The sequence below is a fragment of the Ctenopharyngodon idella genome, chromosome 16 (genome assembly GCF_019924925.1).
Source record: "Ctenopharyngodon idella isolate HZGC_01 chromosome 16, HZGC01, whole genome shotgun sequence".
Taxonomy (NCBI): domain Eukaryota; kingdom Metazoa; phylum Chordata; class Actinopteri; order Cypriniformes; family Xenocyprididae; genus Ctenopharyngodon; species Ctenopharyngodon idella.
This window is the reverse complement of record NC_067235.1, coordinates 8,957,963-8,985,329: the sequence shown is the minus strand read 5'-3', so window position 1 is coordinate 8,985,329 and position 27,367 is coordinate 8,957,963. Positions and strand designations below refer to the sequence as shown.

The following is a 27,367-nucleotide window of genomic DNA, read 5'->3' as shown; positions in this document are numbered from 1 at the left end:
AGTGAAAAAAAAAAAAAAAAAAATCTGCACAGATGTCTAGTGAAACGCTCTGACACTTCATCCAATCTGCACATCTCTCACTTCCCAAATAAGAATGATTAAATGAATCCCACTGAATCTGTACCAACAGCACTTGCAGTAGTATGTGTATAAAGTATTGTTAGTTACGACTAAGTGTCTGACCTGCTGGACATCTTGTTGAAAGACGCAGAGCTGTAGCCTTTGGTGAAGACGGAGCTTGCGGTGTTGCCAGATGTTCTCCAACTGCCTCTGGTGGTGCAGAACCTCATGAATGATATCCAGGACATGGTGCACTGCCTTAGAGTAGTTAGCCGAGGATGTCAGCGAATCGGCACTGCCTGGGGTCAAAGGACGCTGTAGCTTATCTAGTAGGGCTTTGCCATCCTGACTTACCTGAGGATGTACAGGCAATACACATGAATACCTAAAGATCTTATACACAGAAGAAAATCATTCAATTGAATATCCAGTCATGAAACGCTAGATGGCGCAGGCTGTTAGGTCCTTCTCATGCCATCTGATTGATTCTTCAGTCAATGAGCTTGCTTACTCAACATTTAATAGTCTGTTTTGTGTTTGCTGTAAGCTGTTACTACAGCATGCTATCAGAGTTCCTCTGAGACCCTCCACCTCCCCCAGCTCCACCTGCCTAGATCTGCTATGGAATTTATGTATGACTATTCATGTTCACAGCAGCATGTCTGTGTATCTTTTGGCAGGAGCAAGTCCATACTCTGCAGCAGCACAACATTTACAAACACAAGCAAAAAGCTTTTACTGCAGAGCATAGTGCTTCCTGTAATGGACATAAGAGATTCATACCTCAGAATAGGCAGCGGTAATGTGTTCATAGAGACCCTGGTGGTGGTGGATGGTGTCTTCCAGGTCCTGCAGCTCAGAAGGAAGTTCTCCTTCTCCACAGGCCTTGCACCATGAGTCCATGTTGCTCATATACTAGAAAATGGATAAGAATATCCTGTTACTGCTTATCTGGAAATGGCCAAATATACAGTACATCTGTGATCTGTTACCACAGACAGGAATGATTACTATACTGATAGTCTTAATTAGGTAAAAAAATAAATTAAATTCTGTACAAATATGCAGTCTATTTTTGTCCCATAGCAAAATGGAGCAAAGTGAACAGCACGTCAGTCTAATATTGATGCTGACAGCAGATAATAAACACTCAAAGAAAAAATAAAGGACAGAAAGATAAAACTAAAGGATTTCATTCATCGTTTTTTTCCAGCACACAGTAGTATTCAAGTGAAAATTCTCTGAACAATCACCAATGATTCAATCATAAAATACAAGATAAACATCCAAGTTGTATATTTACCAATAAAGATTTAATACTGGAGGGAGAGAAAACAAACAAACAAACAAACAAACAAACAAAAAAAAAACCATACATTTTTGTTTTTTTGTGTGTATATAGGCAGACTTCCTGAAAAGTGCAATAATTGTGGCTTGTGGTGCTTTTGAAACATTTATGAGTGGTCAAAAATATCAACACACAGCTCCTCAAACATGTTTGTCTGAGTAACAGGAGAGGGATAAAAGGGGTGGCATATATATATATAATCAGTTTGATACATGAAAGTAAATTACTAAAATGTACATAGATAAAAAAAAAAAAATTTGGTGCACTAAATACAAACAAACAAAAAAAAATATACATATTATATTATATATATATATATATATATATATATATATTATTTTACTTCCCTTTTGCACTATTTATTTATTTTTTCCTTTTTGCTTGTTTTTTTGCCCACACTATGTAAGGGATAACTGACGACAGGCGAGACGTTGAATTATTACAAAATAATGCATACCTGAGGTGGTAATGCGGCCATGGCAAGAAGCGGAATGGTCGTTACACCTCGGATGTGCATTATTTTCTAATAACACAACGGACCAGAGTCAATTTTTTCGCTTATGCTACGGTTACCACACCTCAAGTCATTGTTCAGATGTTGTATTTTATGACATTTGTCAGGTTTTTGTCCTTAAAACGCTCTTGTGTGTAGGACTAATTTCTTACGCATCTCATCCCACCAGACATGTTCACAAGTCCCTGCGGTCAAGTAAAAGTCGAGTCTAAAGTCTTTGAGGTCCAAGTCAAGTCAAGTCTCAAGTCTTTAGGGGTCCAAGCAAAGTCTCAAGTCAAGTCTTTGTTCTATTTTTATCAATATTTTTTTTCAGCTAGTTGTTATTGTAATTAACAGTGTATTTAAATATCAAAACAGATTATTTTTATTTTAAAATTGCCTAATAAAGCACACAAAATACTACTTAAATCATTACTATTACTTTCTAACTTTATACAAAATTATACCATTTAGAACCACCATATGGAAAAAAAGTGCTCTGTATTTTGAGTTATATGAGTTGCTGTAGTTTGCTCTATATCTCAAACAATGCTGGAAAATGTAGTCTTCCAGTGAGCACCGGCGGTAACAAAACCAATGTATAGACAAGCGTTACAGTAAACAACACAACAAATAACATTTCCATCTGTGTGTCTCGTTTGTGATAAGGCGATATAATAACGCACTGCGACTTAAACCGATCTGTGGAAATGAGTCGGACAGGGTCATAAAATGCGTATGGAAGTGTTCGTCCAATCCAGATACAAATTAACTTGGTACATCTGGATATTATATGCATTAGCAAATACTTGGGCAAAAATAAATAAATAAATAAAATAAATTAATAAAAGGACACGTACTTCTTGAAAACGGACCGCAAGCAAGCCTCTGTAGCTTTGCAACACCGCAGCTTCCCTTTGGATTAATTGATTGCTTTTCAAATTAAATGACAAAGTTTATCGCAAGGTAAGGCTTGGAAATATTATTATTATTTGTTGCTAATTTATTTAACAGAAGTTTTCTAATGGGTGATGAATTCGCGTGCCTTCAGATGTGTCACACGCTCGCTGGCTTGGTATGTTTAAAGATGATTTGTGATTTGCTGCTGCAGCACATATTTGGGAATTAATAAATAGTAAAATGTGGTGTTTCGTGCCGTCATGTGGGGTATGCCATGCCAAAAGGCTTGGATTTGAAGACAGGGACTTATCAAAAATACAAGTCAAGTCTCGAGTCAAGTCTCGGGTTAGTCGTTCGCGAGTCCAAGTCAAGTCGCAAGTCATTTATTTTTGCGACTTAAGTGCGACTCAAGTCCAAGTCGCAGACTCGATCGAGTTTCCATCTCTGCATCCCACACCTTCGTTGCTAATTGCAAAACGTCATTTTAGAGCTACTAACGGAGGCTTGAGCCATTGATAGCACATTGATGTAGTTATTAATGCAGTTATTAGAGAGAGAGAGAGAGAGAGAGAGAGAGAGAGAGATTAAGCATGTGTAAATTACCTGAGTCTTTGCATCCCTCAACATGTTTGGCAGAAGCGTCTTTACTAATAGCGAAACTGTAAGTTTATCTGCTTCAAGAAACCTATGTACCTTCCATACGCATTTTATGACCCTGTCCGTCTCATTTCCACAGATTGGTTTAAGTCGCAGTGCGTTATTATATCGCCTTATCACAAACGAGAAATGTTGTTTGTTGTGTTGTTTACTGTAACGCTTGTCTGTACATAGGTTTTTGAACCTATGTCCGTACTGCATGTGTGCGCATTTGAGTGGGAGAGAGAGCGGGAGAAAAAGAGCATGTGCTCTGCATACATAAAACATCATTTTGTGGTAAAAAAAAACATGGAAATAAATTGTTTACTATAAATGTTTACTATATTTATTTGCTTGGTCAGTGTCATTGTGAGGTTTGGTTCTTTTGCTGTTGTAGGCTGTAAGGACCTTTGAAATAACTGAAATCATTTGGCGAAGTGATATACATGTATGATATGGACATACAAGACCTGCCTGGAACTACTTTAGTCGTGTGTTTCTCTGAAAATACACTTTATTTGTGTGCAACTGTGATCATTATACATTTGTTTTTATGCTCAACGTATCTGTAGCTATGTGTCAGCACATTTAGGCCTCACCTGGTCAGTTTTCTGGTGGAAGTTAGCGGACATCTCCAGCAGTGCGCTCCTCTCATCCAGCGCGGCGGCAAATGCTTTCCACTCCTGCTCCAGCTGACCTGAGATCTGCTGAATCTGCTGGGTTGCATAGTGACCCGACTCCAGCAGCCTGTTCCCCACGGACATGATCCGACTGATGTTCACATACACATTCTGCAAGAGACCACAAGAATCACTGAGTGCTGTATACACTGCATCACTTCCCCTGAATGGGTTGCTTTTTAAGAATACACATTTATGCTAATCATACATGGGGTATGACATAGCTAAAACAAATCAAAACAGTGAATTTTGTTTTTGAAGGTTGAATTGGAAAAAAAAATTGCTACAAAACATAAAATGTTACTTTCTTTTAATATTATCATTCAAAACAAATGATGAATGGTTGTGACAGATCTGTGTGGAAACTGTATAAACAGCAGTCCACTCAAAGCTGCTTCTGCAGGGAGGAGCAGCTCTTGTCTGACCACAGACACACACATGTCTACAGCCTCAGCCACAGCTCTGGAATGTGTGTGGATGAGAATTTAAGCCAAGAGGAAGAATCATGGTCAGAGTTTAGGTCTACCCATTTCATACAATTAAAAAAATGTTGTGTGCTTTACCAACTGAAAATACAATATAACACTGCAAACAGAAGTTTAGTATGTTAAACTGGCATAAAATATCTTAATAGATTAAAAAAAAAAAAAAAAAAAAAAGATCCTGAGCTTAAGATCTAAACAAATAGCTTGTGGTAGCACTAAAAATACTTTAGATACAGATAACATGAAATCAAAATTGACAATGACTGGTTAGCCATCACAGGAAGAAATTACATTGTAAAATATATTAAAATAGAAAAGAGTTACGTTTAATTGTAATGATATTTCACAATATTACTGTTTCTACTGTATTTTGCAGATTTTGTGAGCATAATTAACTTCTTTAAAAAATGATTTCAAGTTACAATTATAATAAAGCATTTGTTCAACCAAAATTTTCATTCCTTTAAGGGTCACTGTAACTGATGGCTGATTGGTTTGTAGTTTTCAACATATTCTTACTGATGCTTCCAAGATTCAGAAGTGATTTTTGTCATTTCAATTCATTGTTGCTATGTTAGCTAGATAGCTTTTTGACAAATCAGTACAGTTTGCAGTAAAAATGTAGAACACATCACAGAAAACCAAATGTTTACCTTTGTAATGCATGTACAAGATCAATGAATGATATTTTTAGTGGCCAGGCAAAACTTAACTTAACGCTGTAAGTAAGTTAAGTAAGTTTTGCCTCTTTGTCGCCATCTCTGTTTCAAATCTGCAATTGCAGTTATATGTGGAATTATTATCATTACGTGCGCTGTGCATCGGCACGGCTCCTCAGCGCGGATGAATCTAATATTTGGTGTCATTCACCACATTGGTGTGGATACTGTACTTCAGAAACACAGATTCTATGTCTTGGAAGTATGACCAAAATAAGAATTTTCACCGGAAGATGTCATCTGAACAAGTAAGTAACTTGTCTGTCACTTTTGTTCCGACCAACTGAGGAAAAAAGGATTAGGCCTACAATAAATTGCGCTGTCAATGGTGATTAAATCTAATGATCGCTTAGCTCGGATCATGCCAAAGCGTGCAAATTATTATTACTGTTATACTTTGTTCTTAAATTGTTAATGTTAACAACATCAGCATTGCGTGACTATGTGTATTTAGTGTGTATTAGCGTTACCTTTAGATTTCAATTTCAGTAGCCACTCCGCAGTCCGACGTCTTTTGCTTTTGACTACGGGTGAATCTCCAGTTGTCACTGATTGTCATTTGGATCTTTCTGGATTACAATCCGCCATCAGAATGATAAGTTTAATTATTTCAGCTGCTGTGAGAAAAGGCTAAAAATGATCTGCTACAAGCAGCATCCTCACATGATATAGCTACTAGCTGGGACTCCTTTCTTTCTGTTTACAGACGTGACGTAATGACCAAAGACAAACGGCTGCATGCTTGAATTTCCCGCGGAAATCCACCAGTACCGCTTTTATTATAAAACATTATTATAAGCTTACTGTTGTGAATCGAGCTAAGGTAAGGAGATAGTTTTGAACACTGGCTGGTTATGTACTTGCTCAAAAATTGATTTTGGATAATTTTTAACCAAAAAAAGTTACAGACTGCAGCTTTGACATTAAACTTAACTTTTAACCAATAATACCATAGCCTAACTTTACACTATCCAATCAAATGTCTATGGATAGAATCAAGCTCCATCCTACATTATTTCCACCTAAATGTTCTGTTTCACCTGGAAATACATCACATAATTAGAGAAACTGCTATGATCACCTGTGATGATGATCAGTACTGTATGGGGTGGAATCTGATTCTAGATTAGCACTTTCATACTAACATGCTTCAGAAGTGTGTGCTCTCTGATGTAATGGGAGTGTCTGAATTATGTACGTTCTTTAGGGAGAACTAAAGTCTAGTGCATGAGAGTGCTGGTGGAACGCAGCGCTCTGGTTACCATGCTGCTTCCTCACATGGGACTAATTACACAGCCCAGAGGCATTCAAAAGGGTACAGGATCAATACACAGAGCTGTCAGATGAAAACCTTATGGGGGTTTGGTATCAGCCTGCGTGCAACAATAAACTGCAGCAGTCATGTCCGTGCACGTGAAAACCTAGAGCAGTAACACAGTCACATGCATATTCGAAAACACACACACACTAACTTTTCAACCATTAGCTTTAAATCAAGTCCTAATAAAATGTGATATGCAATGGATGCACAATGCAATGGTGACTATATCAGTAATTTTCTCATTTTTTGTTATTGGTATTGATGTGAATCAGCCATTATAAGAAGCATATAAGCATATACTGTATAGACCATTTGGGAGCAGACGACATAGTTACGTCACTGCAGTTGCGAGCGCATTGTGGTGGCAGAAAAACAGTAGTACCATGTGGAGGAAAACAGGCAAAATCTATGGAATAAGAAAAAAATGTCTTGTTGTGCCTTTGGAAGTTTGGATGTTTGGAATCGGGATGCAAAAAAGACAATCTTCATTTTTATAGAATATCATCGTTGAAGACACCTTTTGAAGCTAAACGTAGACATTATGGTTGCAAGCTATTAAACACAGGCTGTACTGTTGAAACCTATGACCATTATTCTACTATTACAGCATGAATTTGATGTAAACAATAGGCCTACATAATATTTACATATGCAGTTCATAGCATGGATGCTATGGGGATGCCATCAGTGTATCCGGTGTCTGAAGCACATGTGAAAACACTCCAATCTGATTGGTTGGTGACAGTCCGTGATATCATTAGCAGAGCACCCGGAAGTATAAGAGGATGCCCATAGCACACGTCATCAGCTTTTTTTGTCTTCAGGGGCCGTTTGTATTGGTAGCGCGTGGTGAAGGCAGGATAATTGAAAATCCCAGGTCTTTGACACCTGAGGACACGCACAACCTGTGCTTCAGTGCTCGAGGGTTCTGAATGCGGCCACTGTGAGAAATTTACTATGAGATAGCTCCGTTCATGCTTGTCCCTGTTCTTGAGGGATGTGGGACAAGTGTCTGCAACCCGCAGCTCAGGCCAAGCTGTTGACGAGGCAAAGCGAAAGGCTTCAGTTGTGGGGATCACAGGTTGAGCTCGCCGAGGAAAAGGGGTTGGCTCTTTCTTGAACCTCGATTGCGGGCTCAAGCGATCTGCTCAATCACAAAGTGCTGTTTCTCGAGTCATCTGATCCAGCAGATCTTGGCACCATCCAGCCAAGAGAAAACGAATGTGGTTGAAGAAGGCAAGGAAAGTGTGTGAGGAAAGTTTTCTCAACCTGCCAGCTCTGCATATGGGGAATTGCTGGACATCATGGCCAATGCCACAGCCAGATTGGATCTGGCTTGGGGGTGTGAAAATGGGATGTTGCTCATGGTAGGCTGAACGAGCGCTCCCTATTAGGCCATGTTTGCCCTTCTCCCATGAGCCTTTCATTCTTTTCTGACCTCCACGCTGAAGTATTTGTGGAAGAAGCCATATTCTGCCCGGACTGATCAATTTCATTATTCGAACTACACAAATGTAAAAGGATTAGGTGAGCGGGGAAATGTGAGGATGCCCTCCATGGAGGAGACGTTTGCGAGCTATCTCTCCCAGGGTGAGTCATCCTCTTTGAAGGCTCCTGCCCTGCCATCCAGGATGCTTCAAACCACCTTGCGATTGAATGGCAGGGTGTATGGCGGTGTTGCAGGCCTATCAGGCAGATCTGCTAAAAGATCAGGACTGTCCCCTGAAGTGTTTGCTGAACTGCGCACCCCACGTATCTAGCTTTCCGGGCCCCTAAACGAACAGTGATGCTATCGGTCGCTAAATGCAGTGGACGGTCGGCAGTGATGATGGTCATGGAGAGGCATCTGTGGCTGAACTTGTCAGACATCAGGGAGAACTAAAGTATTTTTTTTCTCGATGCCTCAGTCTCGCCCTCTGAACTTTTTTGCACATCTGTTGAGACAGCGTTCAGAAAGTTTAGAGAGGTGATGGCATAGTTGGCAATGTTCAGGAAATACCGGGTTCTGGTCCGGCACATTCCGAGGACCAGAGGCAGGGCAAGAGGGAGAGCATGGCCACTCATGCTCCTTCTCCCTCGAGGAGTTGAGTGCAGAGGAGGCGAGACACAAGAAAGAAGAGGCAGGATCTCAAGGAAAATTATTAATAAGAAGCGCTTCAGTAAAGACCCGAATGCTGACAAGAAATAAAATCTGTTCTCTTCCAGCTTTCTTCTTCTTTTTTTAGGTCCTAGAGAATTATTTTAACTAGAGCAGGGTTTGAGTTGCCTCCCCAGATTTCAAAGGTCTTAAAGTAAGGCTGGACTCCCCTGTGGCACTCGGGGTTGAGCTTCTCTATACTCGAGGCTCCCCTTTGGAGGGGCGGCATTATAAGCGAAGGTAGCCGTTGTAATAAAAAAAAGACAGCGGGGCTCCCTTTGGTAAGCTGCCCTTTGAGCCATAGGATTGAGTGAGGTGTCCCTCTCCATCTGTTTCAGGTAATTAAGTAGCATCCCTTGCCCTCCTTTCTCTCAGTTTAAAGAGTAGATGTTTTGCCAAAAAAAAAAAAAAAGTATAGGCGATTCTCCTTGTTATGTTGGACCAATCTTTTGTGAATAAAATTATGCGAATCTGCCTGGGTTCTGAGAAGAGTGTCAAGCAGGGCATGAGCACTCCCCTTCTTGTATAGGGTAATCTAATAGAGCTGCAGCTCCCCTGCGGTTGCCTGGGGGATAAGTTTATTACAAGAATCGGTTGCATTAAAGTATTTGCCATAAGTATGTGCCACAGCCTACTACTGTATATGAAAATTGAGGTGCATTTTCCCCAGAAGTAGTGGTACTGCGGTCTGTGTACGTATGCACCCAGGATGGGTATTGGTTTCCCATAGCTTCCATCCAAGATGCAAAGTAGAGTTCCAAATCAAAAGGGAACGTCTCAGGTTACCACTGTAACTGTGGTTGCCTGAGAAGGGGAACGAGACACTGTGTCTTGTCATGCCAGTGGGTCTGCCTGCACGTCTCCTTCAGACAAAGAAGTTGATGACGTGTGCTACGGGTGCCCTCTTATACTTCCGAGTGCTCTGCTAATGATGTCACAGACTGTCACCAACGAATAAGATTGGAATGTTTTCACACGTGCTTCAGACACCGGATACGCTGATGGCATCCCCATAGCGTCCATCCAATATGCAGTGTCTCGTTCCCCTTCTCAGGAAACAAAGGTTACAGTTGTAAGCTCAGTTGTTTATATCTCCCAATTCAGACTTTAGAATTCACAATTATGAGTTTATATCACATATCTGAAGGGAAAAAGTCAGAATTGTGGGAAATAAACTCGCAATTCTGAGAAAAAAAGACAGAATAACAAGTTTATCTCTCACAATTCTGATTTTTCTTCTCATAATTGTGAGATATAAACTCAGAATTGCGAGATATAATCTTGCAGTTACCTTTTTTATTCTTTTATTATATGGCTTCCATAGACTGCTACTGCAGAACTGTCACTTTCTGCCACGAGGTAGGCTTTGCCCACAAAACATGTCATCGCTGTTTGCAAACACCTTAATGGTCTATATCAGATAAGCATATAAATATATCAGGACTGAAATTGTTATACGGTGAACCCATGTTATACATTAGCATATGACACATAAATATATACTTAACGGTGAAGAATTCTATGATCTCTGGAAGATGTGCACATCAGCTAATTCTGCTGTCAATTTGACCAAAAATTGAAATTTAAAGATGACTATTTCTAAATAATGCAGCCTGCATATGCAGATAAGACAATCCAAAGTCACTGGTGCCAACATGCACAAATTAAATGTATTTCTACCAGATGAAGTCAGGATGGAAAATAGTTATATTAACTTTGTATAGCCTCACCCCAAGCCTGGTTTCAGAGCTGCTCGGAGAAGATAGACATGCACCAGTAAACACAAATTCATCAAATCCCTCTGTTATGTATCACAGACCTTGTGGATTTCATCATGGAAACAATTAAGAGCTTCTGGTAACTCATTTTCATGTAAATCTAAAGCAGCTTAAAGTAACCTCTGACTTAACATATGCTAAATATAATGGGTGCTATTGTCATGTCAATGACCAGCATGTGGTTTATTAGTAAAAATGACTTTTTTACATCAGAGAAATCAGTTTGTATGATTTACATACATTTACAGAACTCGAGGATAAAAAGCAACGCAATCTTGTTTGAGGCAGAAATGACACTAAACAAAGTATACAATGTGTTGGGTTTTCATGTTTTATGGGGACATTCTGTAGACATAATGTTTTTTTTTTATATTGTACAAACTGTATATTCTTTTCCCTAACCCTAAGCCTACACCTAATCCTACCCATCACAGAAAACATTACACTTACATTTTCAAAACACATCATTCTGTATGATTTAAAAGCTTTTCCCTCATCTGAAGTAATTCTTATAGTTTTGAAGGAAGCAGGGGCTGCATTTATTTGATCAAAGACACAATAAAAATAGTAAAATTGTGAAATAATATTACAATTTAAAATAACTGTTTTCTATTGTTACACATTTTATTCCTTCAGAAGTCATTTTTATATGCTGAAGTAACATCTTATGATTATCACAGTTGAAAATGCTTAATATTTTTTGTGGAAATTTCAGACGAATAGCATTAATTTGAAAACTATTTAAGTCTTTACTGTCAATTTTGATCAATTTAATGCATCCTTGCTGAATAAATGTATAAACTTCTTTCAAAGAGAAAAATCTGACTGTCCCCAAACTTTTACACAGTAGTGTCTTTATATATAGTTAAAAAACCTAATTAATTTTACACACCTTCAATTTTAAATTTGTATTGTTTATTTTCTTCACCTTTTCTGTTTTGTTGTAATACCTACCATATAAGAAAACCCATACACACTGCTGCTCCCAGTCCAACGAGAATTCAGCACGGAAAGAAACGTTTCAGTGTTTGTTTTGTTTTTTCATTAGTATTCTAGTGAAACATCTGCATTAAGCTCAAAATGAGAGTGCAGACGGAGGAAGCGCTCTACCTACATTTACACAGATCACATTACAGGACCTGAACACAGCCAAGACAAGAACAAAAGCCTTCCTCACATTAAAAAAAAAAAAAAAAAAAAAAAAAATACTTCATAACAGTACCGGACCCTGAAGTATACTTAAACAGAGAGTCACGCAAGGACAGTATACCCTTCACTCTTACAGACACACATAAAACCCAGGTTTAATATTAGTATGCAAAGCCTTTTTTCTCTTACAAAGACTCGGTGATTAGAGGAGGAGTGCCTGGAACATTATACCTCCCTCTGGATGTCTCTGGGACTAATCAATACACCAGCATGATGGGAGATTACCCAGCCATGAGTAAAATGTCTTTAGCCAGAGGAGTGTTTTCTACATGTTGTCCTCCAGATAGTCTTTCATAAGAGAGTGGGGGCTGAGTTCATTTACAACTTGACAAGCATAACGTTCCGCTCAGGTGACATTACCCCTGGAACTCAATGACATAGCTGCTTAAGCATGTCTATTATGAAAGGTTACAACCAGGCTCCCAGAGTGCCATGCGATGGACATTAACATCTCCATAAATCGCCTATTGAATTACTGTCAATACAAATGCCACAGGACCTGGCTGCGGGCTATTAAAATGTAGTGACCCTGGAGTCCACTAGGGGGTGGGCTATCAGCATATAGTATTATTGATTATTAAAGATCACCATTAAATCAAAACTGACAATTCTTTTTTTTTTTTTTTTTTTTTTACAGAATGTTGCAGTGTTTATTATAAATGATTCATCCGTGCACATTATTATTGTTGTTTAAAAATTCATATGCCCTCGTAATCTTTAATCAAAAAACATGAACCTCCCCTCCACCCAGGGTTGCCAGATTTTCACAACAAACCTGCCCAATTGCAACCCAAAACTATCCCAAAACTAGTTTCAGGGTGGGTCCCCCGATAAAAATCCGGGGGATGAAATCTGGGTTCCCCTGGAAAAAAAATCACATTCCAGGGGCTAAATATTATGTTATTTGGGGTCGCTTCAACCCACGGACATGAAAAACAACCTGCAGCAACAATGTTAAAGTAGCCCAATTCCAAAGGAAAACCACAGACTTGGCAAAACTGCCTCCACCTTGCAACGACATCTTCATGACACATGTCTCCGCGGAGGGTGAGACTAAATATCCTCCAAAACTGACTGCAAACGGGCAACTTCCTGCGATCCAATCAAATCCCAAGGATGAAATCAAGTCCCACCCTATATTTTTTTTCTCATTCCAAAAGCCATTTCACTCAGATATACATCACAATAGGGAAGTCGAAAATAGAGAAGATTATCGCAACTTCTGTTTCATTCTGACTTTAAAAAACTAAAAGAAGTCTGTTTCCAGTGATCATAACATTAGAGATCAGAGAGGAGTATTCCATTTGTGTGAAACAAGAAAGAATCTGATAAACGCAAAACATGCATTAATCAAGTATTTATCAAGTAATACAAACTGAGTAACCAACCGACACTTGAACCAAGTTAAGGTAAAAAGTGTTTACATCCGTTCATGCCTCATATCAGGCAGGAAGTAAGGCTCCTAGGACTTCCTGAAGAGGTGCCTGCAGTGCCTCAGGCTGCCCGACAGTCAGGCTAACCCAAAGTAAACAGTTGACAAAGCATTTCATCCGTTAAGTTCTGCACAGTTATAGCAACGTGAGAGGGGGTAGTCAGTTCTCACAGCTGAGGCAGGACATGTGATTTAGCATACTCAGCCAAACCTAACACACTAACAAAGGAGCAACAAAGAGCCTGATAACAACCTATAAAAACATCCTAATTGGAAAGGGTCATAACTGTAAAAGTTATGTAAATATTTAAAGGTGGGGAACACAAATGCACAATATTTAGCTGCATTTAATTGTACATTTAGTTAATTTCCATCTCTATATTGTTATGTTTATCGAGATCTACACTAAAAAAAAAAAAAAAAAAAAAAAAAGATTCTAGCTAGTTTGCTCAGTTTATTTAAATAGAATAAGCTGAAACAACACAAGTCTTTAGATTTTTACTTAACTGTCATTTGCACTCAATTTAATTACTTTAAATGAAATTAAATTCGTAAAAAAAAAAAAAAAAATGTTAAGGTAACTTAAACCATGTTTTGGGACTACATGAATAATTTCTGTTGCATTGACTGAAACTTTACGTTCAACAATCAAAAAATTTTTGAGTGTATTTTGCTCCATACTTATTTTTCTTTATTGTTTTTCAAGATCTATTTTGTTTTAATATCTTTCTTTGTTTTCTTGTTTATCTGTGTATTTTAATTACCTATATTGTTTGTTTTCCTAATTGTTCATCAAGATCTGTTTTATATATATATATATATATATATATATTTAATTCTTCTACAATCAATCATATTAATTAGTGTGTAAAATGAGCACAGAAACTCTCCTCTGGATTCACAAATGCTTCTTAAATGTCAGATTTGATAGTTTAACATATGTTAATGAATTCCAATCATTCATAAATAGGGTGCACGTGCAATATCATCACAACCGCTCATGAATTTTGCTCATGCAAATCAAGGCTTTCCTCCATTGCCCGCCTGTTTTTTTTTTTGTTTTTTTTTACCAGGTTTGTGCAAAGGACTAATGCAGTAAGACAGTGATATTAAAATATTAAATTCAATATACACATTAATAATGCATACTATGCAGAGGCAAGCAGATGAACTCAGAATATAAACGCAATTGTTTAGCATTTTCATAAAAAAAAAAAAAAAAAAAAAAAAAACAGATACAGTATCTCACAGAAGTGAGTATACCCCTCACATTTTTGTAAATATTTTATTATATCTTTTCATGTGACAACACTGAAGAAATGACACTTTGCTACAATGTAAAGTAGTGAGTGTACATCTTGTATAACAGTGTAAATTTGCTGTCCTCCTCCACCTTCCGTTTGAGGATGCCCCACAGATGCTCAATAGGGTTTATATACCCTCAGCTTCTTTAGCAAGGCAGTGGTCGTCTTGGAGGTGTGTTTGGGGTCGTTATCATGTTGGAATACTGCCCTGCGGCCCAGTCTCCGAAGGAAGGGGATCATGCTCTGCTTCAGTATGTCACAGTACATGTTGGCATTCATGGTTCCCTCAATGAACTGTAGCTCCCCAGTGCCGGCAGCACTCATGCAGCCCCAGACCATGACACTCCCACCACCATGCTTGACTGTAGGCAAGACACACTTGTCTTTGTACTCCTCACCTGGTTGCCGCCACACACGCTTGACACCATCTGAACCAAATAAGTTTATCTTGGTCTCATCAAACCACAGGACATGGTTCCTTAGTCTGCTTGTCTTCAGCAAACTGTTTGCAGGCTTTCTTGTGCATCATCTTTAGAAGAGGCTTCCTTCTGGGACGACAGCCATGCAGACCAATTTGATGCAGTGTATGGTGTATGGTCTGAGCACTGACAGGCTGACCCCCCACCCCTTCAACCTCTGTAGCAATGCTGGCAGCAATACGTCTATTTCCCAAACACAACCTCTGGACATGACACTGAGCAAGTGCACTCAACTTCTTTGGTCGACCATAGAGAGGCCTGTTTTGAGTGGAACCTGTCCTGTTAAACCGCTGTACGGTCTTGGCCACCGTGCTGCAGCTCAGTTTCAGGGTCTTGGCAATCTTCTTATAGCCTACGCCATCTTTATGTAGAGCAACAATTCTTTTTTTTCAGATCCTCAGAGAGTTCTTTGCCATGAAGTGCCATGTTGAACTTCCAGTGACCAGTATGAGAGAGTTAGAGCGATAACACCAAATTTAACACACCTGCTCCCCATTCACACCTGAGACCTTGTAACACTAATGAGTCACATGACACCGGGGAGAGAAAATGGCTAATTGGGCCCACTTTGGACATTTTCACTTAGGGGTGTACTCACTTTTATGGCCAGCGGTGTAGACATTAATGGCTGTGTGTTGAGTTATTTTGAGGGGACAGCAAATTTACACTGTATTTTACACAATGCAAATTTACACAAGCTGTACATTCACTACTTTACATTGTAGCAAAGTGTCATTTCTTCAGTGTTGTCCAATGAAAAGATATAATAAAATATTTACAAAAATGTGAGGTGATTCTGAGAGATACTGTATATAAAAAAAATGCTTACCCATTTAGCACGCTGCAATCTGGACTCATCTGCTCATCTGTATATAGTGTGCATCATCAATAAGCTGTATGAATATGATCTTTTAATATCACTGTTGTACATTAAGGTCCTTTAAGTGTTTTTCACGTTATGCATTTTAAAATGTCCCACTGTTTTTAGTGACTGAAATACTATGGCAGGTGCTGTATATGGATCACAATTGCCCAAAACTTGCATTTGTTTTCATATTTTTCTTTTTCCTCTTTTGAGAGATGATCTAATTAACCATGGCTTGAAAAAGGAAATTTACAGGCCTGTGCTGCGGTTCAACGGATGTTTTACCCTCCAGGCCTCCGCGCCAGTCACATGTCTGAAGACTATGAATTGTCTCCTGCTTTATAGCTGAACTGAATTTAATAATTTATGAATTTTGCAACATCAGAACTATCACTGAACTAAATTGACATTCAACATTGCACTGAATTAAGCTGTATAATCACACTATTGTACTCTGTAGAGCTGCTTTACAGCTAAAATGGAAGTCAAAATGGATGAATTATACAACATTAACTTTTATTAAACTGTTAATAAATGTGACGACTTAAAACATTTGGGTGTTTTATGCACCATTTATGAGTGGTTGGGATCAAATAACACTTTTACGAAGGCAAAAATGTACATTAGAATAGCTTTATGAATGATTTAAACAAAACTTCATTCTTTTTGTGTTTAATGAATGAGGCCCAATGTGTGCTATAAGTTTGAGAAGGTGCTCACTGCAGAGCAAATGGGTAGAGCTTACGTTAGCTCCCCCTCGCTGGACGTCTAGCGAGGGGGAGCTAACATCCAGCGAGGAGGAGTGAATGTACAACCACACCCTAATCCTACCCAAACCCTACCCACAACCCTACGCATGACATTCTATCTCCCCACCCCACTGGACATCCAGAGAGGAGGAGAGTTCTATCCCTCCACCCCACTGGACATCCAGAGAGGAGGAGCTAGCCATCATATACTCTGCAGTGAGTACCACTTGATAAGTTTTGCATGGAGGCACCACTTACATTTTCCACCAAAAATGTAAAAATCTAGTTAGAAGCCATTAAACTTAATGACTTAAAAGATTAATTCTGCAGTGTACGCCATATTGTGTCACGGGTAAATAGTCATCCCATTTTGGCTTTCCACTTCTTTAGATAACTGCAGTGAACTTGAATGCCGATTTTCTTCAACCCTTCTCATCAGAAGACGCTCCAGTCGAGGTGTTAACTTCCGTAGACGACCTGGACGTCTCTGTGAGATGGTTGCAGTTCCATCTTTTTAAAATTTTTGTACCACTTTTGCTACAGTATTCTGACTGAAAAGTAAAGCTTTGCTGAACTTCTTGTAGAATTTACCTTTCTGGTGTAAAGAAATTATTTTCTTTCTCAGGTCTTGTGACATTTCTCTTCCATGTGGTGCCATTGCTGACAGCATGAAATGGCAAGGGGTTTTAACACCCTTTTATAGTCAACTGTCTGCTGGACACCTGTGTACTGACTAATTAGACTCACCTGTGGTTGAATTCATGTTAAATTAGACATTTGTAGTCTAAAATTTAGCTTTGCTCCAGAGACTTTCAGTGGGGTGTACTCATTTTTGTATCACCCTAATTTGAGTAAAACTGAAAATTTTGTTCTCCAAGTTATATTATTAACCTTACTTTCATGTTATAAGTTCAATATATATATATATATATATATATATATATATATAAAAACAGATCTTGATGAACAATTAGGAAAACAAACAATATAGGTAATTACATTTTTTTTTTTTTTTTCAATGTATACCAACTACTGGTCTATTAAGCATTATTACTGTTTAATGACAAAAAAAAAACATTCTTTATGAATTTTCAACATGTGAAAAACTTTTAAAACTACATTGGTCATTTGTATGAGGCCACACTGCATGCAGACACATGCTGTAGACTTTTCCTATTGGCTGGACAGCAGTAACATTTGGATATGGATGGGCAGATGGCAGATGAGACCATAGAGATGGAAAATCAGTGATTGATGTCATGCCGTTTCTTGTGAAACTCTCTCCCTTTGAAATCTACTGGGGGTGATTAATGAATCTGTCAGGGTCACTCACACACACACACACATACACACACACATTGGGTTTCCATGTTTTATGGAGACTTTCCATAGACATAATGATTTTTATACTGTATAAAAGGTCAAAAATTACTGGTACTAATATCTTTGTGGGGACATTTGGTCCTTACAACGTCAGGTTTACCAGGACCATACACACACACAGGGATGATGTATCAATGTGTGACTGTTCTCCAGTGGCATTATATACCCTTCAAGGATATATTGACATGCCTACTATATGACAACAGAAAATTCATTCTTGCATGACTAAGTGAGTCAGAGCACGTGTACAAGAGCACATCATATTAATGATGTAACACACATCAAGCTGCACTGTTATAATGCCTCAGGTGGTGACAGATATTACTGCTGGACCACTGGACACAGTCTTACCATGCAGTTCATAGCAAAGTGGTTGTGTTGGGTCTGCAGCTCCAGCACGTGCTGATGGTTGGCTCCTATCTCTGTGTAGGTTGTCAGGAACAGGCCTTTATTATGGACAATCCAATCGAACATCTGTTGAGAGGAAAAATGGAAGGCATGAACTGCGAAATATATCTATTGTTTTGATGTTATACTTCAATTCACTCTCATAAAGAAACTCTCTATCACTCGATCACACTCTATCAATGTTTATCTGTGCATCCTCAAAACATGAATTCATTGAAATTTTAAATGATTTTGTCAGTTTCCATTTAAAAGGATTGTATTCAATCTTGCTTATCTTTGGATTTATTTATCGACAACCATTTCAAATGGTTTTATTTTTTTGTTATTTTTAAGAGAAATTCTGACTATTAAACTCATCGTTATTTTTGCTCGTAACACTTTTATATTACTGTATATAGACTGGTATAACGTTTAACTGTGCTTACTTCTCATATACTACCATTCAAGTGTTTGGGGTCATTATGATTTTTTAAAATAAATTAATACTTTAATTCTGCAAGGATGCAAAAAATTGATCAAAAGAAAAGACAATTATGTGGCAAAACATTTCTATTTAAATTAAATTCTTTTAACTTATTATTCATCAAAGAATCCTGAAAAAAAAAAAAAAAAAAGGAAGAATATTAGAATGATTTCTGAAGGATCATGTGACACTGACAACTTTAATACAGTATTTTACTGTATTTTTGATCAAACAAATGCAGCCTTGGTGAACTATAGAGATTTTTTTTTTTAAAACACTAAAAACTTTTGAATGGTAGTGTGTGTGTAAGTTATGGTTTATATTGTACTGTATATATCCATTAGAATGTGACATTAATCCGACAGTATTTTAACAAAAATATCTCTGTGTTGTCTCCTTGTGAAGTCCTCTTTGTCATTCCAACAATATATAACAGCCAAGATCGCAGCATTTTCACAAAATCCTCAGGGAAGACAGTTTGGTTGTGCATATATAAACACTAGAGCAATTTTTCCCTTACAAGACTGCACCAATGTAAAATGTAATCACCAACAAAAAGTTCCTTTGTAACTTGGTACGATGCAAACATGAACACTGACTCCATTATGGACTCTGATACCTTTACTGTTCCATGGTACTGGCGGAGTGAATTTTTGTGCCCCTATTATGCTTTTTCAAATATTACCTTTCATGCAATGTGTAATATGGCTGTTTGTGAATGTAAAAGGTCTGAAGATCAAAGTGCACCACAAATAAATGTATTGTGTCATAAAAGAAAGAATCAATTTTGAACTGCCAAAACAAGTCATAAGCAACGACGGAATCCTTGAACAAACCGTTTTCAGACTCTTTGAGAAATTAGGTGATGAGCAATGTATTTTATTATGAGAAAATCAAAGTATTTTTTGACCTTTGATGCATGTATTTCTATTGTAGGAGACCTCCAAAACAAAATGAGGAACCTATGAAATAGCATAATAAGGGCACTTAAAGAATATAAAATATAGAACACTTGAAATATCACATGAAATTATACAGAGTACAAATATTCTCTTTGTATCTTCTATATTATATATATATATATATATATATATATATATATATATATATATATTTTCCTAACCTGTCAAGTCCTGTCCTTATTAAACCTCACATATACTGTAGTACGTTCATACCTTCTCTGCGTCCTGCTGAAAGAGTCTTAGCTGGAAGCACTGATCCAGTTTGACTTTGCGCATGTGCCAGGCTTGGTGGAGATGTTGGCGTGTGCCGTGGAGTTTATCCAGAAGTGCCTGGACTTTTGGAGCTAATCCCTGGATATCTCCTCTGCCTTTCTCCCCACACTGGATTCGTTGAAGCAGGCGTTGACCCTCACCATCTAACTCCTCCACAGGAGCTTTAGTGACCTTTTTCTTCAGAGACGCGTGTTCCTCCATAGCACGCCGAGACCCGTCCAGGTCTGACGGCAGGTCCCGCTGGGACACCATGTCCTGGAGTTCTTCCAAACGGGCTAGAATGCGAGCTGCATTGCTCGTGAAGTCTTCAAAGGCTACTCGAACTTCGATCCACTCCTCGTGGTCGTAATCCAGACTGCCCTCAAAGTCTGGAGTCAGCTGGGAAGGATCGACCACTTTGGTCAAACCCTCGAGGGACACCATGATGGTCTGAAAGGATGAAAGTAGGACACTTGGGTTCATATTCAGAATGTATCAGATTTTGGAAAAAAAAAAAACAAAAAAAAACAAACACACACACACACACACACACATATATACATATATATATATATATATATATATATATATATATATGGGAAAATATAAAAATATAAAACTAATTCAAAATATTAATAAAAGCTATAATAGTATCTCAATGATACTACAATAACAGTGTTATTGTAGTATCATTGAGATACTATTATAGCTTTTATTATTAGTTTTATATTTTTATATTTTCCCATATATATATATATATATATATATATATATATATATATATGTCAGAGCAACTTTATGAATGATTTACTCACACACAAAAAAAAAAAAATCGTTCCGCTCATGTTTCATGAATGAGGTCCCAGGGAAGGAAGTTGAAATTTAAACTAAACATTTTAACATAGTTTTGTTCCAATGATACCTATAGAGGCACCTGCTATCTAAAACAGCATCCTAACTGAAATTAGGAAATTTGAATATTTTTTATTTCAGTTTTAGTTTTAGTTAACAATAACAACACTGAACTGCAGAATCAGTAGGCAACACGCTAGGTTTTGAAATGATTTTTAATATCTGTTGAATTCTGTTTTGATATCTGCTTGATTTTGCTATTGATTTCTCTGCACTGTTTCCACAAGTCTTGATATATATATAATTTTTTTGCCACATGTCTTCATTTTTGCAATTTAATGTATTATTTTACATGCGGGTATGCTTTTTGATGTGACATCTTTACAACAACCAAAACAGATCACTGCAACCTCTGATAATATTTTGGCAGCTCTGGGTCCTGAATGGATCACTTGTGTCAGTGGGAGGTTTCTAAGAAGCTGCAATCGTTATTTAAAACAACATTGCAATTAAACACTGATTGGATGATGAATGCAATCCCTATTGGATCAGTTACATTGAACACTTTACTTAAAAGGAGCCAGAAAAAACATTCCAGAGATTGCAGCTCAGGTCATGTTATTAGAGACAACAGCAGACACAAGAGGGGATAGTGGACACTTGAGACTTGGTGGTAGATGGAGAGTAGAACTTCAAGACAGTCTGGTCTGCATTATATTGATGCAATTAGATGTATTTTCCAGTGTTTAAGTGTAAACAGCTTCAAATCATATTTGTGATGCAGTTATACACACCTAATATGTATCAATTACATATATATTACATTGTAATAACACTTTTTAAGCTTGTGCTGCACTAGATGTGTTAATTTAAGAAACCTCCATTGGGAGATTAAGCCTTCAGATTAAATATAACACTACAGCATGTGTCTTGCTCTCAGCTGTTTGATGAAATAGGTCAGAGGTAATTTTGACAGCTCTACTTTCACACCAGCAAGATGGAATGTTCTAGTAAAACATAAATAGATTGTGTTATCGCTTTTTTTTTATTTCTTAATTTTTTCCTTGAAAAAATGTGGTAATCTCAGACAACAGGTTTAAGAAAAATTCAAAACAATCTTATTGAATATAATATAAACATAACTTCTAATTTGTTGTCACTTTCTTTAAAATACATTAACATGTTTAAAGTGCTTACCTCAAATTCAAACTTGGAACTGCCAAAATTCGTCCTCTGTTTCTGCCAGAAGTTGTCAGGCTTGATGATTAGAGCGACGTGGATGCAGGAAGGAAACGATTCCTGTAGGATCTTCAGCAGAGGTTTGATAGAGTCCCATTTAGATCCTCGCATATCCACAATGACCGTAAAGCCATGTCTGCTCACCTCCTCACTACACAAACAAATAAAAACACAGCATCAGCTCTTCTGCAGACCGCTGACACTCACATCATTAGGGAGAGCTAAATGAGAGCCGCTTTTTTCAGAGATATCTACAAATCCTACTCGATTTAAATAATTTAGTGCATCAGATATAATGTGAAGGGACCTTATATGAAAAATAACACTTACCCACATATAATATGTAAAAGGTAAAGAAATCCTTCTTGCTAAATTGACAGAAAACTGCTACAGGACAAAAATAAACAAATAAAATGCTAACTAAAGAGCTCTCTAGCTTGAAAAACAGCCTGTTAACTCAAGAGTGTTTTCATATCCACAGCTGCACTTCCCTGGTCTGACTCTTAAACAGGAATGAGCACTGAACAACTCTAAATCATTCTGACCTCCCTCTCTGTGAGAGAGTGAGAGAGAGAAAGAGATAAGGGGGAGGAAGAGTGAAAGATGATGAAATAATAATGTGAAATAAGATGAGTGAGACAGAGAAAAGAGAAGGGGTGGTGATATATTTATACTAATGTTAAAATGTATGGGATCAATACAATTATTTATTTTTTTACATTCTTTTTAAATGAATTTATACTTTTATTTACCAAGGATGTATTAAATTGATCAAAAGTGACAGTAAAAAAAAATTGCAACGTTACAAAAAATTACATTTCAATCAAATTCTATTCTTCAAACTTTCTGTTCATCAAAGAATCCTGAAAAATAACAAAAATATTAAGTAGCACAACTGGAATAATGGCTGCTGAAAATTCAAGAAACTTGTTTCAAAAACTGTTACAAATCTTACTTACATAAATAAATAAGCAAGAAAGCATGCCTGTAATTTTAAGTACTTATATGAACTTTAATTTATATTAATTGATGTAATGTTCTTTAAATCGTTGTCGGTACTAATGTCGGTACTAATTTTCTCAATGGATGAATGTTGTGTGTAATTCCCATGGATGAATTTTTCATCAGTCTCTGTAAACAGTAAACAGTCTCTGATGGTATCATTGCACCATATGAAAATGACAGGTTTTACTTGTTTTATATGGTAATATGAGTTAAAATATTGAATAGAAGTGATTTTTTTATACTAGTCTATATCAACACATAAAATGTAAAAGTCTTGTGGGTGTACATTCAGAACAGTCTGTGTTTAGACATTTATCCTGGTGCAATGCCTTGCCCTATAGACTTCCATTGTAAGTGCATTACTACACACATTTTGGGTTTGCTCTCACTAATTGATAGACAAGTTATAATTATTTTATTTGGTAATTGATGGCATGGAGCTTAACTTGTATAAAGTCTGGAATATTCCTTTACAGCCTGAAAGAATGAGAACGCAAGAGTAAGGAAGAAAGAATATTCTTAGAAGTGAAGAAATGGAGGGAGGAAAGAAATGGAAGAGGGATGGAGGACAACCAGTGTGGCCTAAAGTCTGCAGTTTCAGGCCAAACAACATATCTACACCCCTGGCTATCTGATATACACCAGACACCAAAACCAACAACAGTAAGCACTCCCTCACTAAGCGCTTGTTTTCCTAACCAGGGGCCACATCTGTGTCTCCAACATAATACTGAATATCTGCACTTCCAAGCAAAGGGTCAGAAGTAAGCAACGGCGTAGGTTTTATGGTGGGGACGTAAAAGATGCGGACATAAAAGCAGTCAAATTATTGCTAGGGACAATTCAGCTGGATATTGGTATAGGGACATGTCTCTATCACCCCTAAATTCTATGCCCTTTGAAGTCTGTTATTTATTTTCAAACTGTCACATACTCTGTGCAAAAGGGGAGAATGGACCTCATTCATGAAACATGAGCAGAACATTTTTGTGTGTGTGTGTGTGTGTGTGTGTGTGTGTGTGTGTGTGTGTGTGTAAATCATTCGTAAAGCCGTTCTGACGTAAATTTTGGATTCATGAAAATGTTCATTTTTTTCAAAATGTTTTTTCAAAAAGAGATTTACACCTGCTCCCTACCACGTGTAAATGGTGCATAAAACATTCAAACATTTTGTGTTCTTTTAGGCAAACAATGCATTTTGACTATGTACTGCCTGGCATATTCCGTATCATCATAACAACCTAAGGGTCTTAGCCTGGAAAAACGTTGCACTGCCAAAGCACTCTCAAACGCCACCAGATGGCCATTTTCAGAGGAGGACCTGGCATTTTTTTAGCTGGTCAAAAATGCTTTGGCGGGCACACGTTAATTGAATATTTATTGTGAGGCATATGGCCATTTAGTCTCTTTAGCATTTATGCAATTTACTGGAGCAAAACCTGAGTAGGGAGTCCAGAAGATTCCACAGCATTCATGGACACATAATTTGCATAGTTGTAATTCATAGGCTTGGATTATGCTAATTGTGAATGAGTGTGCACTCGTGCCTTATTTACGAATGATTGGAATTAATTAACATACACATGTTTGAATACCAAATCTCATGTTTATGAAGCGTTTGTGAATCAGGAGGCAAGTTTTCTGTGTGTGAGAGGTCTGTTTTATATGCAAATTACTCCGAATTTACTCATATATTTATGAAAGTTTCATGAATGAGGTCCAATACGTTTATAGCCAATGAGAAGTTGAGGTTTAATTTCTGTATTATTCAGTGTGGCTCAAACACAGTGATTATAGACAACAGAACAGAAGTAAAGTTTGGGAGAACCCTGAGGCAGATGATAACCTACATAAAGTTTTGAACTGTGCAGAGCTGGAACCCTCTGGCTGAAAGCAGAGATTCACGTGGAGCTGGTTGAGTTTCACTGAGTCAAATCAATGCTAACTACAGAAGGACACAGCAGGGAAAAGACAAACTGGCCATGTGATGTCTAAACAAACCAGAGAACAGGAAGCTTCAAAACCAAAAATTCAAACAAAAATCAACAACAAAATCAGGATTTCACTAAATAAATATATAAATACATTAACTAGACTTGAATGTATTCTGAAGGAAATGCAAATAATCCTTAACTCACCACAGCAATGCTAAGGTGTTCTCGGTGGCTGCCAGAGAACGGCTATGCAGTAGAGTGTGTAAGACTGGGAAAAGCTTAGCCATCTCCTTGCCACAGGCATGACATGTGTATATGAATATAGATACAAAAACAAATTAAATCAAACAAAATTAAAACTTTTGTTCAAGAAGTGAAGATGTTTCCTAGAGCAGTAGTTTTCATTTCATTAGAAACACACTAGTAACCCTCCAGAACACCATAGCAACCACTTAGCAATGCTATAGCAACCACCCAGAACACCCTAGCAGCTGCCTAGCAACAAACACACTATCAGTTACAGTGAACACCCTAGCAATCACCTAACAATGCCATAGCAACCAACCACAACACTCTAGCAACCACCTAGACACACTCTAAAACACCATATCAACTGACTAGCAACATCCCTAGCAACACTCTGAGACCACCTTGCAGCAATGCCACTCAGAACACATCAATGCCATAGCAACCACTCTGAACACCCTAGCAGCCACCTAGCAACATCCTAGCAATTGCAAAGAACACCCTGGCAACCAGCTGGGTGGTAGCATAAGTGCAGCAAACCACCCAGCAACGCCCTAGCAATGCTTTAGCAACCACCCAGAACACAACTAGTAACAACCTTAGCAAACATCTGAACACCCAAGTGAGCACAGCAGCCTAACAACAAAAGTCAAGTCAAGTCACCTTTATTTATATAGCGCTTTTTACAATACAGATTGTCAAAGCAGCTTTACAGTGATGACTGACAAATAATTTTGGCTGTACAGCAGCTCTAGAAGAAAATGGTGTCATTGTCCAGCTTAAGTAAATTCAGTATTGATTCATTCCGTTGTAAAAATCAATAGTTATTATTTTAGTAAATTCATCTATACATCAGCTCTGGAGAAAACAGAGATGTCATCGTCCAGCTCAGTTCAGTTAGCATACAATGGTGTCAATGCAGGCAGATCAAAACCACTGTTGAATATCAAGTGTCCCCAACTAAGCAAGTCAGAGGCAACAGCGGCAAGGAACCTAAACTCCATCAGGTGACAAAAATGGAGAAAAAAAACCTTGGGAGAAAAAAAAAGGTCAATTGTCTATTGTCAGTAGTGTAGATGTGTGAAGCACCACTCACACAAAAGTCACTTTCTGTTTGTCAATGCAATGAATTCACACGTCCAACTGAACCTGCTGTGAACCCCTTCATGAGAAATCACATGGATTCCTATTAAAATGACTGGATTTTGCTGGTGAAAATTCAAAGAACAAATATTACCACACTTTTATTGAAAGGGCAATTTTAAATGAATTGGCCAAAAAATAGATCAAATGCATGTCTATTTTTCCTTGAGCAGCTGTTCACGTGGTTCAGTGTCACATGATCCTTCAGAAATCATTCCAACATGCTAATGTGGTGGTTAGGTAACATTTCATACTATTATCAATGAGGAAAACATGGAAACCGTGATACTTTTTTCAGGATTCTTTGACTAATATAAAGTTCAAAACAACCGCATACATTTTAAATTTAAAAGAGAAAGCTTTAAATTGATTGTATGCCGAGATGGCGCAGAGTTCTGACGTGGAGGCGTATATTGGGATTGTACAGAGACCTACATATACTGCCATCAAGATCTTTCCTGGGAAGCAAGACAATGCCAGGCCTCCTTCTGCACGTGCTTCATCAGAGTGGTTTCTTAGACACTCCAGACCGAAGAAGAGATGTGCTTGATTACCTGCCTGCAGTCCAAATCTGTCTCTTATTGAAACTTTATGGCACATCATGAAAAGGTGAATCAGACACAGCTGACTTTTATCAGGTGAGACTGGGCAAAAATTCAACTTGCAAAACTGTCACAGTTAGTATCCTCAATTGATGTGACACAGTGGTAAACATGCCTCTGTCCCAACTTTTTTGGAGTGTGTTGCAGCCATCAAAAAATCAAAATTTGTTTAAATTTACAAAATACAATCAAGCTGGTCAGTGAAAACAAGCCCGGAACACACCAAGCCGACGGTCAGCCTTTGGGCAGTTCTTGTTCGTCGGCCGACTAAGTGGCCGACTAA

The 27,367-nt window shown here is 37.8% G+C and overlaps 1 protein-coding gene across 7 annotated transcripts in view; it reads right to left on the bottom strand.

The window, feature by feature from the left end:
- Nucleotides 1-27,367, bottom strand: part of triob (trio Rho guanine nucleotide exchange factor b) — a 174,738-nt gene that overhangs the window by 83,346 nt on the left and 64,025 nt on the right. For 6 of the 7 annotated variants that reach the window (XR_007925466.1, XM_051865402.1, XM_051865400.1 and 3 more), the window contains 6 exons: nt 22,113-22,305; nt 20,025-20,513; nt 18,330-18,452; nt 4,037-4,228; nt 844-975; nt 184-414 (listed from right to left, as the gene is read on the bottom strand). Coding sequence is in view for 6 of the 7 variants with exons in the window: in XM_051865402.1 (XP_051721362.1) it covers nt 184-414; nt 844-975; nt 4,037-4,228; nt 18,330-18,452; nt 20,025-20,513; nt 22,113-22,305 (1,360 nt within the window). In the remaining variant the exon portion in view is untranslated. Of the gene's footprint in view, nt 1-183; nt 415-843; nt 976-4,036; nt 4,229-18,329; nt 18,453-20,024; nt 20,514-22,112; nt 22,306-22,484; nt 22,646-27,367 lie in introns of those variants that run through there. The other variant, XM_051865401.1, reaches the window with a different exon arrangement.